Below are 16,568 nucleotides of genomic sequence, written 5' to 3' on the forward strand. Positions count from 1 at the left end.
TTTGCCACGATAAAATAAATGTCCATCAACATTTTTTAAGCCTGTAATTGTTGAGACATTAGAATTTATTGGCTATGTAGGGGTTATGTAAATTTCAAATATTTCCTTTTCAAACTTAGCAGCAATTTGTAATATATCTGCAGTTTTCTCCCATCCTGATGTCTTCAAATCGAAATAAATAATATTACAGTTATCTTCAGTTGTTTGAATTGTTGGAAGCTCATCAATAACAGATTTAATTTTAAATGTGTCCATCAATTCATCAATTTCTACTTCCATTTCACAATTTGAACTATACTGAACACCTTCAAAATTTTCTTTATTTTTTCGGAGCATTTCTCGTTTTGCAGCCAGTTCGTTTCGACGTTGTTTTGTCTTTATCAGTTTTGCTCTTGCCACCTTTTTTTTCGTCGGTTCTCTTGTCTCTTGACATAAGAAGCTGTATTTTTACCTGTATCTGAAGAAAGTTTTTGTTGAATAGCCAATAAATATTTTTCACCATCGTTTTTTGAAACAACCGAGTTGGCGAATCGATAATCACATGATTCACTTAAGCTGTAACAGCAATTCTTTGGTGCTTTATGAGTCATTATGTTGTTAAGACTCTTATTACCTTGGCTTGAAGCAGCCATCTGAAATTGAGAAGAGTTGTCAGTAAGTTTGCCACTAAGAAATCCTATAATTGCTCCGTATCCATTGAGACTGTCATAGCTTCTACCATTTCCGCGTCTGCTCTAGCCCATGTCATAAGATGCTAAAATATTTATCACATCATCCATTTGGTTATCAAAATCTTGTTGGTTTTCAATAGAAAAAGTTTCTAAATTATCTGAGGTACCAGGTGTCAATTTGCACTTAAGATTAAGAAATTGTGTATAGACTTCATTCCTTAGTTCTTCAGGTCTGCAAAAAAATAAACAGGAAGTAAATAATTGATCAAAAAAAACAATTGTATAAATTGTGTACAATATGTAACATAATTTAATTAGATAATGTAATAAAACTCATATCTTAATATATATATAAATTGATTAAATTTCATGATTGATTCACCAAGAATCATTATAATATCAAAAATAGTGATAATTGATTAGAATTTAATTATTTTGCATAATGAAAGCGTTATATTTACACATAAATTGATTAAAAATATTCGATATTTCGTTTTTAATAATCTTACATTAAAGTTTCATTAAATTTAAAGAAAAAAATTATTCTTTTAAAGAAAAAATGTTATTCTATTATAATAAATAAAAATATCAGTGCTCTGCAGTGATCTGGGTGCGACCCGAAAGATCCACACGACCAACTTTCCAGTGAAAAAAATGAAGAAACAATTCGAATAGAACCCGTTTTCATTCCTTATAACAAATGGAATTGTTATAAACGAAATGAGTCTGTTTTTATTCATTTGATATGGTTAGTTACTTTATTTCAGTAAAAGAAAAAATTTCGCGTCGAAGAATTCGAATATACCTCATAGATCCTTTTTTTCATTATTTTCAACAAATTTCATTGTTATATAATTCTAAGTTACATAATTACGCGTCGAATGCAATTGGTCCCACATCGATATCATTTTTTGTTCTCGAGATAATCGAGGCGAAAAATAATTCCGAACGCACATACGCACACACACATAACGTTAATATTTTATAGTATGTATGGTAGTTCTTCCGTCGGTAATTATTTTTCCTGGCGTATTGAAGTTTGCTAATGCAAAAGATATATCACGACTAATTTGACTACTATTTGATAGATTCTTAGATTCCGCAAGAATCTCTAAGTTTCTCATAATTTGAAAGAATATAAAGGACTTTAAATAATTTAAATTTAAAGCCACAATATTGCCACAAGGAATATGAACAATAATTAATTCAGTAAAATCAAATTCATTTTGATTTTTAAGATTCCAATGTCAATAATAATTTTTGATTTAAGCTTTTTTATTTGATTTCCGGAAGAATAGGTTGCACTGTACACTAATCGAAATAATTTGTTATGTCACTCAGTTAACTTCACCTTGCACTTCAATTTTGACAGTTGTAGGTGGCGCGATGGTACATAATGGTGATAATTTTCATTGAAACGCGAATTAATCCATCAAACTTTAATGATTTTTCTCGCGAAAACTAGCAATTTGCGAATATAAGTTCACATATCAGATCGTTTTTATTTATTTTCTTACATAACATATATCCGGCTTTGCTACAAGTTACAGGACACCTTGTATTAGTTTTTCATTCTGCTTCAATTCCGGTCCCTCAGAGAGAACCACTTTCTGTCTTTATGCTCCTCCCATATATGTAATACTCCTATATTGCTAGTCGGTATAGGGAGGGAGACTTAAGCATTACGGTGCAGACATATATGCGTTTGTCTCACTTATTATACGCTGCGACTTGTGCGCATGATCGTGAATGGAGCGTGCGCATTAGATAGCATTTCAATTTGTACAAGGAATGAGATAGCATCCTTTGCAAATAGAATAGCGTCATTTTGCATATAAAATAGCGTCTGTTTTACATGCTACATCCAATTTTTTATATATTTTAATTGACTTCATAAATAATCAATTCCCCATTTTTTCTAAAATGCCTGTTTCAAATATGTTGTTCATTTGAATGAAGCTGCTAATAAGAAGTAGAATATGCAAACTTCATTTAAAAAAAATTAAATAAAATCTTTTTTCATTAACAGTGTCATAGAGAATATAATTATTATTATTATATTCTCCATGAACAGTGTGGCCTCCTTATTATATTCTCCATGCCCTTACGTCACGACGAGGCACTACCGTGTCTCTATACAAATTATAAGATGATTTTTGCACGTTATAATTTTTAAATTTACAATTTTTTTCTTATTATAACATAAACATGAGCTGAAATTAAGAATTTTCTCGGAAAGCGATCGTTGACTTTCGATTAAGCATACGACGAAGTATTATCATTGCCTTATTGATAATATACGAAATTAAAAAAATTTCGTTGCGCAAAAATTGAGTAAAATGAGAGTTTATTCGTGGAGCAATCATACGTTTTTTTTTATCAAGTTGGTGATCAGAATTTTTAAGTACTATTCTCTCACTAACAGATTATAAAGTTGGTAACAAGTTAATTTTGCTCGAGCGCGAATATACAAATAATTAAAATATTTTCTGAACAGATTTATTTTTTTTAATATTCCTTTTCAGTTGATATGTACAAAAAATGGTAAAATCTCATCAAAAACAGCCCCCTCCTTCTGGGCTGTACAAAAATGTGCGCCAAACATAAATAACGACAATGATGAAATTACAAAAAGTCCTAAAATTATTAAACGCCAATTATTTAAATCTACAAATCAACAATATTTAAAATCAATTATTTTCTTCGGTTTTTTTTTTGAAAAAAAATTTAGTACGTTTAATGACACAATAAACGTAACAACCAAAAACTTGGCGTGACTGTTATTTATTAATTGGCTTAAATATTTTCAATATTTTCACAATTTCATGCTTCTATAAAACCTTAACAGTCATGCCAAGTTTTTGGTTGTTATGTTTATTGTGTCATTAAACGTACTAAATTTTTTTTAAAAAAAAAAACCGAAAAAAATAATTGATTTTAAATATTGTTGATTCGTAGATTTAAATAATTGGCGTTTAATGATTTTAGAAGTTTTTGTAATTTCATCATTGTCGTTATTTATGTTTGGCGCACATTTTTGTACAGCCCAGAAGGAGGGGGCTGTTTTTGATGAGATTTATAATACATACAGAAAATGGCGGGAGGAAAATCAACAGTCTCTATCAAGCTCAGAGGAGAATAATTTAATTGTTTATTTTGTGTCGATAAAAATAAAACTAAAACCACCAACTTTGTGGAGCATACATAGTATTCTAAAGAAAACTTTAAGTGTAAAAGACAATATAAAAATTGATAATATTTGTAACCTAAAAAGTTTGTTACAAATTAATTCCAATGGTTATAAACCGAAGAAAGCATTTGTGTTAAGATGGGACCAAATAGAGAAATTCATGAACGACACTCCAAACTTCGATTATTTAGCCATGAAGGTAATTATTATTGACATATTTACTTTTCTAATTATACTATGCTCGTTATACTCGGTTTTATTACATTGGTTTCAATTTTCGTAGGTCATACTTATATTTGGTGTCTGTGGCTGTATGAGGTGTAATGAGATAACAAATATGAAAGTTCAAGATGTAGAAGATTTAGGCAGAAATAGATATTTAGTGTCGATCGTCAATAATAAGAACGCGTACCCAGGATAATTCATTATTGAGAGTCTTTTTTACGAAAGTCTTAAAAATATATTTCTCTGAGACCACCTAATTACTCCAGCGACAGAGTTTTCAGTAAGTATGTAAAAGGTAAATGTGAGCGTCAACCAATTGGAAGACATAAAATAGGTGAAGTGCCAGCGAATATTGCGGCTTGTTTACAACTACGAAATCCAGCATGCACCCATATTTGCATGTGCGTAAGAACTTTTCGCGGAAGAAGTAGCCAATTAATAAAATGTTTTTGCTTGTTTAAGAAAGAAATTTTTTTTTTACGAAAAAAATAATTATGTATAGATCGATAGAGAATAAAATTCTCAATCAATCTTTATATATAATTGCCACATTACAATTCATTTATGCGATGTCTTAAGCGCTTGAAACTTTTCAGGGAAAGGGTAATGTGCGATAGTAGAACTAACGCTGTGACGTCATGGTGTGAACTCAGAATGTGTCCACTAAAAATCCAGCAGATGATCCTTCTATATACATCTCTATTTTCTGGTGCAAAGACCTTACTTGATCACCATCCTTGAGTACTACTAGCGCTCATAGCAGAATAATTTCTGATGGAGTCACTTTTTAACCAAAAAAGTAGGGGAATCGGATAAGGCTGTCCTAGAGTACTGTATCTTTCGAATGGAGGATTGTATGTAGAAGACCGAAAGAATATGATTTTTCTGAAATGTAGTTTTAATGATCAGCTGGTACAACCAAAAAAAAAAAATTAGTTTAATAATTTTTGACTAACTTAAGAAAGTAAGGTTATAGAGTTGAAGATAAATGATTTATTCAACGTATTTGTTGAGAATTAATTAATTCTCAAGTTTGAATTATCAGCTGATAGGAACTTCGGTGGCTATCTTGGCACTAGGTCAATAACCAATCGACCAAATAATCAATATTTCTAATTCTAGTCACTCATTTGACTAATTTTCAGTCTCCATCTTGACCAATGAAGTTCCTGTCGCTATTCTTTTTTTGTTTTCATTTACGTATACACGCCATTCTATTTCTTTTCTTTAAAATCTTTCCTCGTCGAGTCAATTATAGTGCTAGTGTCATTCTGAAACGACAGAAACATTTAGTTTTTCATTCTACAACGCAATCAATTAATATTTCAAGACAATTCACTGCAAATTCAACTAATTGAATTAAATTCATTTTGCATTGCATTGATAGGCTAACACCACGTGCACAATCATATTTTCTTGACTTGAAAAGCGTGTTGAACTCGTGTGGGAGATTAATAATACCGAACACACCGAGTTGAGTATTTTTTAGACATTCAATTAAAATTTAGTAATTAAAATTGACATTCAGTGATCTCTAAAGACATTCATTCTTTTTATTCAGTGACAAAAAAGTTGTACAGTGTATATTGTTCATTGCTAGTGCTGAAAATAAAGATTATATATTTTTTATAAGACCTGACTTCCTAATTGCTTTGATCTATCACAATCATTTCTATCCTTAAACGGTTAGGTTATTCAAAGTTGAAATTTTTTCAACAGTATTGAATGTTAAAAATTTTTATTATTAAAAATCTTCATTTTCATGGAAATAATAATTTCTAAAATTTTCCCTAAACTTACTTCTAGTAGTGAAACCTTTTCATTTTTACGCTATTCATCTTCTCTACTTCCTCATTACTGTTACCATTTCTTATCTATTGCAAGTGCATTGTACTCAATTTATTAGTAATAAACTTTTTTCATATTTCACTATTCAGGTTTCGAGCTGGTGATGAAAATTATTGTAGTTCTAGCAAAAACCGAAAAAGTAAGGATAACTTGCCCAGTTTGTTGGGATCATCCTAAGGAAGCTAAGGAATTCTAAATTCATCCGATTATTCCATAATAATTTTTGTTTTAATCATAGTTAAAGTAATTCAGTCAATATTTAATTTCTAGTTTGTTTTTCTAATTTTAAATCAAATTTAAGTTTGAGAAATAATATCCAGTTAATTCTTTTGAATGCCTTTTTTCATTCATGGAAGTTTGGTTTAGAAGCGCGAAAAATAATGATTTATTTAATATTCAATTTTACAGTTTTTTGTAAAAAAAATTTTAATTAAAAAATTTCGTTAACATCAGTACATGGATATATAATACATTTAACTCGGTCTTGGTCTAATTTTAACAGAACTTAGCTTAATAGAGAACAATTGTTCTAATTTCATATTTTTGATTTTAAATCTATTGCAATTCTCATTGATCACTATAAAAACTCAGTGCTGATAGTATTTGATTTTATATGAAAGTATAACATGTATTGTATAGTCTTATTCAATAATATAGATTGTTTTAATTATTCCAGATATACGAGCACATCATTAATTGATATGACACTGCATCCACTGCACTGACCGCATTTTCCTTGTTCAAATGTTGAAGAATAGTATAGAGGAAGGAAGCTAAAGTTTGACAGCGTAAATGCATTTATAAGTGCATCATAAATAAATTTTTAAAGAGTTTTGAGGTAACATGACGGGCGTTTTGTCATAAGCTTTTCACTAAAAAATTCATTTATTATGCACTCACACTGACAAACTTTAGCTTCTCTCCTGCATACCATTTCTTTAACATTTTTGAATGTATTTTACATAAAAATAATAAATGAAAAAAACATAAGTTGACAAACAAATTCGAGGTCATTCCAGCTTAGAAAAGCCCAGTCTTAATGTGTAGATTTACAGTGCCTTTTAAAAAATAGTCAAATTAAGCTATGTGCCTTTTTTAAAAAGACTGCCGTTAATGATGTCTTATTGATTTTAACTTATTACACTCTAAAATATCCCATAAGTAGGAAAGTGAGACCATTGCTTACATTTATTATCTTTCGGTCTGGACATTTCTGTTTTTAAAAGAGCTCTGTAACAATGAAAAATATGTATAATCTTTCTTTTTTTTCCAAATAAATACAAATACGTTACGGACATGTTTCAACATACAATGAAATACCCAAGAATCAATGAAGACATTAAATGAACCACTAGAACCGGGTGTTATCAGGCATTTTAACAAAATATGCGACTTTATCTTCTGCTACTCGGTAGTTATGGATCCATCTTGATCCCTTTCTGAGACTTCCGTCAATTCCATCACGCCAGACTCCAGCTGGAAGATAAACCTCTCGTTGTCTGCTACCAGAATACAGTATAGGTGCGACGATCAACTCTTCACCAACAGAAAACTCATCAACAACAACATGACAAGCAGGATCCATTGGATCCAACATCCAAAGTGGTCTGATGATTGGCAATCCTGAATCTAAAGTTTCATTAGCATATTTCTTTAGCAATGGTGTCACCGTCTTCTGTCTTAATGATGTCAAGGTCTTTGTCATTTCCAAAACACTGTCATCAGCGTATTTACTAGGAAGATGCGTGAATCTGATGACTGGAAGGAATGTAGACAACTGAAGCCATCTGATGTAAAGTTCTTTGTCTGGTAAGTTTACGTGGAAATCATTGTTCGGATTATTGTCAGACATTGGCAGAGCAATGTCACCTCCAACAGCTCCTGGAAGAACAAACGGAAATCCTATCATTCCATAACTTAAAATGGTTGGAATCACAGTCTTAATAGCTTTCCATGACGAAGGAAATGGCGGCAAACTCACGAAGACTGGAGCTTTTGGCCTTGTTATTGCTGCAGATACACCTAGGACTGGAATTGATCCAATAATGGCCTTCGTAAACAGCGTTTTGTAGTGATCTGGATTCGTCAAAGGTTCTTGGCATTTGTAATAATGCGGCATATCATAAGCTGTCCCAAGGTCTAAGTAAAATGACTCGATATGATACTTTTTTAGCAAAGGCTCGAGTTTCTTCAATAGCCATGGCAGTGTTTTATTATTTGTAATGTCTAGAACTCCTGCACTGTTGCTCTGATGATAGCGAGTTAATGCTGGAATCCTTGGATCACTTCCACGCTCAGAGATAAGAAGTCGATTGGTGACGGCATCTCTGAAGTTGATAGACTCCGTAGAAATAAACGGCTGAATGGTGAAGACAATTCGAAAACCACGACGTCGAATGATGTCAATGGTTTCTTCCATGGACTTGAATCTACTTTCATCTAGAATAAAATCCCCAGTACTTGGTTGCCACTCTTCACTTAACAATACGTGTCCTTGTCTTAGAAACCCCAGAGCTATGATGTCTTCAGTGTAGTTATAAACTGTCGCTTCATTGGTTGGAGATATCTGCCAAATTGGTTCGGAAAGCAGAACATCAACTGCCCGCAATTCGTCCGGTTTCAGGCCATCCCACAAAGACTTTTCGGCTATTGACGAGTGAAGGTTCTTCATGTTGTCAGTGGCGCAGATAGAGTAATTAAGCTGTGGCAACTGAGTCAAGTGATTGATGTAAGCAAACTCATCATGCTTTGCTTGGAGACAAAACTCCTTAGTCTTGTTAGCATTTATTGAAATATACAATGGAGTTTCAGAATCAACCAGAATCGTAGCACCTCTAGAGTTGAGGAAATATCTTTTCAGAACATTTCCGAAGGGATTTCTTCGAATGTCTCCGGTAATGAATGGACTTAATTCGAGCTTGCCTTGTTCTAGTGGGTAAGCCATATTGTGAATTTGCCCACCACCGTACCAGTGACCGCGTCTTGAAGACCAATCGAAACAGTCTTTCGGATTGAAAGAAGGATTTAAACTTTGCCATGTCAAATAGTAGCAATGCATTCCTTCTCGTTTGGCATGAGTCAAATATAAACGTGAATAGTGGAGCCATTCTAAACACACAGAATCAGATTTTTGGTGGTGAGGTAGACAAGGAAAGACTCCAGTGTCGGTTGGAATGCCATTTCCTAGTCTGGCTGATACAATTTCTAGTCCTGCGCTGTTGTAGACGTGTAACAGACGCTCATTTTTATTGAACCTAACATTGAAGAAATAATTTATTTATATTTTTATAGACTATTTTGAATTTCGTGTTGAATAAAGTAGAATGGTTTACCTAAATTTTTCAAAATATGCTCGTTGAAGAACATTTTGGGTGTAGTAAATGTGTGCAAAACCCACTAGAAATATTACACAGATGAATAAAAAACCAACAAAAGCTCGCAACCTGAAAATTAACATTTCATTTCATTTTTTTTTTTTTGTTATCGATGAAATAGAATTGGAAGTTATAGTAATAGGTAATTTTTAAGTTTGATGATAATAATATAAACTCTACAAGATTAATTTTTTATATACTTTCACCCTAGTAACATAGCTCATTCACAAAAGAACATTCTTCAAAGGTATTACAAAACCTTGCAATGATCGTATAAAAGAATTGCACTATATGTGTCTTATTTTGCATTAACGTATGGATCTTGCAACAGAAGATGACAGTAGGAACTAACTGTAAATCTTACAGCAGATTCAATGCAGAAGCGGCTACAAAAAAAAACGTCAGATTTTCAGCAAAATCCACACATACATAAAATATAGGAACAACTTTTTATGTAATGAAATCAACTTTAACTTTTGTTTTGAACTTTTTTCTGTATCTCTTATAGTTAATTGTATGCAAAATGAATATGAATATAAGGAATCGATTTTTACGAGAGCTTTTACATTGTACCAACATCATTGACTTCCTAGTAGGAAATTATAGTAATGGGTCTGATTCTGCAAATCCTAAATATCTTCACGTTTTCAGGTCCCCAGAATCGGATACGACCGTTTTCCAGTAAACATATGTGCGTGTGTATGTATGCGCGTATGTTTATACGTGCGTTTGAAATAACGTAACCTAGAACTGATTAGTTCTAACAACATCAGTCCAGTCATTTTTTGTACAGAATGAAAGAACTGGAAAAAATGGTGAACCATATGAATTTTATACTTTATAAATTATACCATTTTCTAGACCAAATTTCGAGATCTTCTAGAAAATATAAATATTAAATGTTTAAAATAATTGTATAGGAATATGATGATAATATTCCATCATAAAAAAAATTTTTGAAAAACGAAATCAGCGGTGAAAAAATTTTAAACTTGTGTTGGGATGGAGAAAATATCATTGTGAACGATATAGTTAACTAGAGGTCTGGGTATGACTGGTTTACCCAAGCTGCGTGGCCCCCGGATTTACATAAATGTTTCTGTCCTTTAAGATATGTCGCGTAACACGGGGGCAGATTATAGTTCGTCGTGCCCCATTTCGTACTGCCCTATATGGTAGTCTGAACACGCCGAGCGCGAGACGCGTCAGCGACCGCCGACCAAAGCGGATAAAGTTGGTGCTACGGGAGGCCAAATTCCAAGCCCTGTGCCTGGGGCTGCAAAGTCAAAATATAACATGTAGGCCTAGGCACAACTGGCCAATTGAGGTCGGACTTGTAGTAATATGTCGTAAGGCCTCGGGCTTGTTACGTGTATCCCTGTGCCTGTTTCAAGGTGCAGGTATATGCGTCCCGGGAAACGCCATCGCGAAGAGAGTAGAGTTATAATTTCCCAGAGTTATGCTCTAGTAGGCGAGGTACTTAATTTCCGTCCTTCGGATGAGGGAAGCAAGGATTACCCAAGCTTCCAACTTTCCATTTAGCGCCCTCGATAAGTGAAAATTATTTTCCAATCTAAATGAAATTTCAATCAAAATCGTGTTCGTATATTTTGTTGTTATCTGTCGAATAGAATTAGTTTGAAGTTAATATCTTGTTTAGTTATCAAGATAATGACCAAAAAATTAATTTGCAATCTTTTTGTTATCTTATTAATTTTTTTGTTATAAAAAAAAAAACTGGTGGTTTAATTGTAATAAAAACTGTATCAGTACATCTTTTCACTGTTATCTTTCGAATAGAATTGATTTGGAATAAATATCTTGCTTGGTTTTTAAGCTATCGTTGGAGAAAAATGCTTCACTACCGTACAAACAAACAAATAAACCAACATACAGACGCACACCCAGGCATTATCTTGAAAATGATGAATTCGAACTTTGCTGATCTTGACATAAAGAAATTCGTTAAAATTGCTAATTTGATAAACCGGACCCATTACAATAACTTCCAAATGAGACGTTAATAATATAAAATTGTGTTTTTAACAATTAAACATTTTTAATAACATTATTAATAATCATGATAATATTTCAATAAAAAATTTTAATTTATTATAAACAATAAAAATAAGGATCAATGCTATATATTTAAGTTCTTCACGGAGAAAAATCAGTCAGTAAGTTTGACTGCAGAAAATCAGTTATTGTTACTGTTTTCGTCATCCCATGAAACTTCAAATGTCAGTAAAAAAAGACCGTCACTCTGTCAGTACGTGATTGAAATGAATTTAATGAACAAAGAAGTAATTTTTATTACTGAAGAAACTAATATTTACATTAATTAAAGCTAATTTTTCTAACATTATTCAACCAGCTCAAATAGTAAGTTTTACTGATTAAATATATATATTTTATACTTCTAACGAACAATACGAAGCTCCCTCCCATGTTCTGTGTAGCAGAGTTACTAGAGTCCTCAATGAGTCCTAAAGTAATATTAGCCGACTAGTTTTCTCCATGTTCTGACGCGTGATTTTGTCTTTTACCAAAAAAAAGTTACTAATCGTATGATATAAATGGAAACACACTCCTTCGGTTTATAACAATTTTATCTGTTATAAACAATTGGAAATGGGTATTTGAGCTTTTCTTACGGAAATTTTCTCTTACTACTAAAGCGAAGGTACTGATTATGTATCATGATTAACAACGGTTGCTTTTTCGATAACAATTAAATTTTCGTAAAAGAACAGAAATTTGATCTAATGATGAATTTTAAATTTTCACTAGAAAGTTGGTCGTGTGGACCTTTCAGGCCGCACTCAGACCACTGTAGAGCACTGATATTTATTATTTTGCAGTTATACAAAGAAAGATACAGAAAAAAGTGCCTGAAATTTTCTTATTTAAAATTGTAAGATCTCCAGATTTATTCAAAATTTTTTTCAGTATTACTCGTAATTTTCTCTTCCAAATTTTTGTTAACTGTACTGAAGTTGGTCTTTGTTTTTTAAAAAAAATTACTCTTTTTTCCTGTCCTTAATGATACCACAAACTACAGTAACAAATCTTGCAGTATAAAGTCAAATTTTGGGTTAGTTTGAACTTGAATTTAATTATAAGTTTTTAAATCAATTATTTTTTTCTTTTCAATCAATAATGAATGTTGAGTCTACGTTCGAAACATTTTTAAGACAAATAAAAATGCATGAAGATAAGTATATTTGGTCGTAGAACTTTTCACTGTGGTTGATGGTAATTTCAGGCCCAAGTCAATGGAAAATTTTTTTCTCTCTTGTATGAAAAACCCGAAAAAAAATTTACTATGGTTCGTAGCAGAAATTCACAACGATTAAAGAGTTTCTTTAATTGTATTTTATTAAATTTACTGAAACATTTGAGATAATTCGCCAGTACGAAAAATCAATCGTAATTTTTCATGCAATAATTTTTCCATGAGTAACTACACTCTACCTGTAATCAGCATTTTGTCGTTTTTTACTATTCCGAAGTGCTTGTGGTATCGTCAACTGTAATTTTTCTTTCAACAAACTACTAATGCTGTTGACACTCGTAATAGTCGAATTCGGGCTTTGAATATCACCGATTTCAGCTGGGTCGTTTGCATGTTTTTGGCTCATTTGAGAAATCACCTTACTTTTACGTCGGGGGGGTGCTTGAAGAGGTATTCTGTAACAAAAATTCAATTATTTAAACACATAAATTGCTACTAGATCAAAAAAATATAGTAAGAATTAATTTAAATCGATATAGATCGATGAAAAAAAACGTTAGTTGAGAAAATTTTATATTGAAACGTTCATTTTAGCATAGAAATTGTTTTAACCAGAATGATGTTGAAACATTTCTATACAGGCGCAGAAAAATTTAAAGCAATAAAATTGTTAAGAACGTTCTGCATTTGTGCGGTAAATTATGATAAAATAATGAAACTGTAGCATATTTATCGGACTAATATGGTAAAACGCCATTTAATACTGCAATTATAGAATTCTTTCAAAGGATTCTTTCGGTCAAAGGAACTACGTTAATGATACTGAAACTAGTAAACACTTATTTCTATGACACACAATGCTTGAAAATGAAAGTTTATTTTCAAATATCGTAGAAAATAACGAACAAAATGAATTATACATTTTAAAAATTTTCGAATAACTTTTAACCATTATTCCATTTTGTTTTCTATTTGTTGATCCACAATTTAATGTAATTTTTATTCAACAATTTTTTTAGTGTACTCCTTTACGAAAAAACGACTATTAATCCTCCACAATATTTATCCACCATTTATTTTACTTTTTATCCAAACATTTGATTTGATAACTCTCAATATATATATCACTAACAATCAAGCACTTGTATTACCTTTGCAAAGAAACAGCACTCCCCACATCGTACCGCGGTATCATGTCGTAATTTACATAAAAATCACGCTCAACTGGTTCAATTTATATAACTTTTCAATAAAATATAATAAAAAAATACTCTAATCAATAAAGGATGACAAAAATATTTCATCAACGATCAACAGTATCGTCGATATGTCGACTAAAATCAAGTCAAAAGTATCATGACCTTGTCTGACAATTCAAATAACGAATCAAAGCAGAATAAAAATGATGATAACCCTGATATTGATATGAAAAATCTCAATGAAATAATACTTAATGTGTGTGAATCATTTACATAACTAACATGTTTCTACCAACATTTTTTTCTCTTTTTTTAGTGTGCTGTCGTCTGAAAAAATACGAATTAGTACATTTTCACACTTTCAAGTGACAGTTAAAAACAAATCAACCAATCAAATAACCTTAAATTATTCCAACGTACCTGGACACTTTTATTTAAATTAAAAAAATCAATAAAAACCGTTGAATATAATGTTGTCAGATATATATTTGTTTTATCAGTGATGTCGAATTATTTGCTGAGAGATAAATTCTGTGATAGCCGTAGAGAAGAGTATGTGTTAAATGAAGAGTTGAGAATAGTTTAGTTGATTAAAAGTGTTTGTCTTCTGTTTAATTTTACTTCGTCAAGCCTTGAAAATATTGTACGTACTGAATTGAGTTTCAATGATGCCGCGACCAAATATCGTTAATATGTGCACTATTGGATTATGTGAATAACAACAAATACATTTACATTGGCAGACATAGCTATCATGATAACGTCTAGTGATTACAGGTAACTTTTCAGTCTTATTTTCATCCTATTTTTAACTCAATTGTTTCTCAAGTTTGATTTCTATAAATGCTGGAAGAATTCAGCTCACATGAAAAACAGATTCACGCTTATGTGATTTAGTAAATGACTATTTTATGAAGATTGTTAGAATTGAAAAATAAATAATATTAATCGAGAAAGAATCAGAATGAGAATATTCTTTGTGACGTAATAACTTGTTCTGTTTTGAAATCGACTGACCTTGACTTTCATTTAAAAGTCTACAACCTCACATATTTAAATATCTCAAGGTTATAAAAATGATTGTACTTTCATGCTATCTACTATTCTGATGCTAATCATAATCAAGAATAATTTGTTTCGTTATTTACTTGGACATTTCTTCATCATTTCCATCTTCTTCTGTTTCAGAATCCAAACTACTTCCGTTGGGAGTAGACCCACTGTTGCTGAATGTCACACTGCTGTCACTGTCACTTAATGTGAATTTTGACGTCATTGTTTTTTATTTATTTTTGTTCATACAAATAACATATCAATACGATTCTAAAAGGTATTTTACTGTTCGGTTACTTCATTTATTTATGTTTATATATTTAATTTATTGTATGTTGTTCTTTATTTTAGATTCGATTAATGATCATTTTTTATGTTAAATATACAACTGATTATCACTGAGCTGAAACCTGTACTATGGTCTCAAATCCATGAGAAAAGAGAAGAAATGATTGGATAATGTGTTACGTCGTCAAGAGTGGGAGCTTACTCATTAGCTTTTATTACGATCATTTGAACTATATGCTTTGGTGTACAGAAGATTTTAAGATTACTTTCAATTCTCATAGAATTGTATGAATATGCTCACATTTAGTTACTAACAAATTAATGACCAAGCATTAAATTGAACAAATCATGAAGAAGTAAAATTTATCGTTTTTTTAATTGAGATATTAATTTATAGATGAATAAAAAAAATCGAAGTGTCAGAATATTATTCGGTGATATTCAGAGTTTAGTCAACAAAAATGTAAAATAATAATTTTTCAGGAAAAAAACGTCAGAAAATATTTAATGGGTTGTTAGAAATATTAAGTTATAATAAAACTTCGTAGTACTTCCATCTTGAGTGAGACTACACGCAGAGAAATGTATAGTAAAAATTACCCTGAATTTTATAGTAATTTGGTGACACTGCAGGGTGAGAGTAAAAATTACTGTGCATATTCTAAAAATTACCATACTGCATACTAATTTTTAGGGTAAAATTAGGGTAAAAATTACTATGCAATATGGTAATTTTTAGAATGTGCACAGCAATTTTTACAATGTGTATAGTAATTTTTACCCTCACCCTGTAGTGTCACCAAATTACTATAAAATTCAGGGTAATTTTTACTATACATTTCTCTGCGTGTACGTTAAGTGTTTTGTATTTATCTTGAAAACTATGAGATGTAATAAAATAAAGTTTGAATAAAAAATAAAGGTCATTAAATTTTCCATACGAAAAGTCCATGATATCATTATTCTTTTTTTTCTATCTGTAATAGTTTCACCGCAAATTGATGATAAAGATTATAAAATACTAGAAAATATAAAAAAATTTTATTAACTTCCCATTAGGAAGTTATTGTAATTGGGTCAATTGGTGAAATTTGAATTTTCATTAAATCTCCACGTTTAAAGATATTTGCAAGCATACTGACATATTTTTAGAATGATGTGTGTGTACGTATGTATGTATGTATGTACGGACGTCAGCATTTTTTTCGTTTTCGATATCTTAAGAACGGATCAAGATGTCAACTTGAACCAAAATTAATTCGAAAGATATTATTATAAAGATCTGAAAGAAATTTTAACAAATTGGATAAAGCCGTTTTTTTTTTTATAACAAAACAACTAATAAAAAAATGAAAAGATTAGCTATTAAAAATACTTTTAAGCCAAACAATAACAATTTCATTTGAAAATTAAGTCGATATTGACTAGACATTATTGTTCACAACCAAATATGACTCTTGACAATTACGCATTGTTTATAATAAT

The 16,568-nt window shown here is 31.0% G+C and overlaps 1 protein-coding gene and 1 long non-coding RNA gene across 6 annotated transcripts; one reads left to right on the forward strand and one right to left on the reverse strand.

Annotated features, from left to right (window-relative positions):
* Window positions 1-5,807: 5,807 nt before the first annotated feature.
* On the reverse strand, window positions 5,808-15,052 carry LOC118071384 (myogenesis-regulating glycosidase-like). Of its 5 annotated transcripts, XM_035090523.1 has the most exons (5): window positions 14,891-15,052; window positions 12,783-12,998; window positions 9,267-9,377; window positions 7,245-9,188; window positions 5,808-7,164 (listed from the first exon to the last, which is right to left on the reverse strand). In XM_035090523.1, exons 1-4 carry the CDS (start codon window positions 15,016-15,018, stop codon window positions 7,286-7,288), a joined length of 2,358 nt encoding a protein of 785 aa, XP_034946414.1. In that variant the 5' UTR covers window positions 15,019-15,052; the 3' UTR covers window positions 5,808-7,164; window positions 7,245-7,285. The 5 variants fall into 5 exon arrangements, with proteins under 5 accessions (XP_034946414.1, XP_034946413.1, XP_034946417.1 ...); XM_035090522.1 differs by lacking the exon at window positions 5,808-7,164 and having other exon boundaries at window positions 7,168-9,188; XM_035090526.1 differs by lacking the exons at window positions 5,808-7,164; window positions 14,891-15,052 and adding an exon at window positions 14,163-14,301 and having other exon boundaries at window positions 7,168-9,188.
* LOC118071385 (uncharacterized) lies at window positions 14,386-16,023 on the forward strand. The gene is made up of 3 exons (XR_004690879.1): window positions 14,386-14,519; window positions 14,931-15,072; window positions 15,147-16,023. It is a non-coding gene; the product is annotated as an uncharacterized lncRNA (long non-coding RNA).
* The last annotated feature ends 545 nt before the right edge of the window (window positions 16,024-16,568 follow it).

The sequence above is a fragment of the Chelonus insularis genome, unplaced genomic scaffold, assembly GCF_013357705.1.
Source record: "Chelonus insularis isolate UGA/USDA-ARS -01 unplaced genomic scaffold, ASM1335770v1 contig_809_pilon, whole genome shotgun sequence".
Classification (NCBI taxonomy): Eukaryota; Metazoa; Arthropoda; class Insecta; order Hymenoptera; family Braconidae; genus Chelonus; species Chelonus insularis.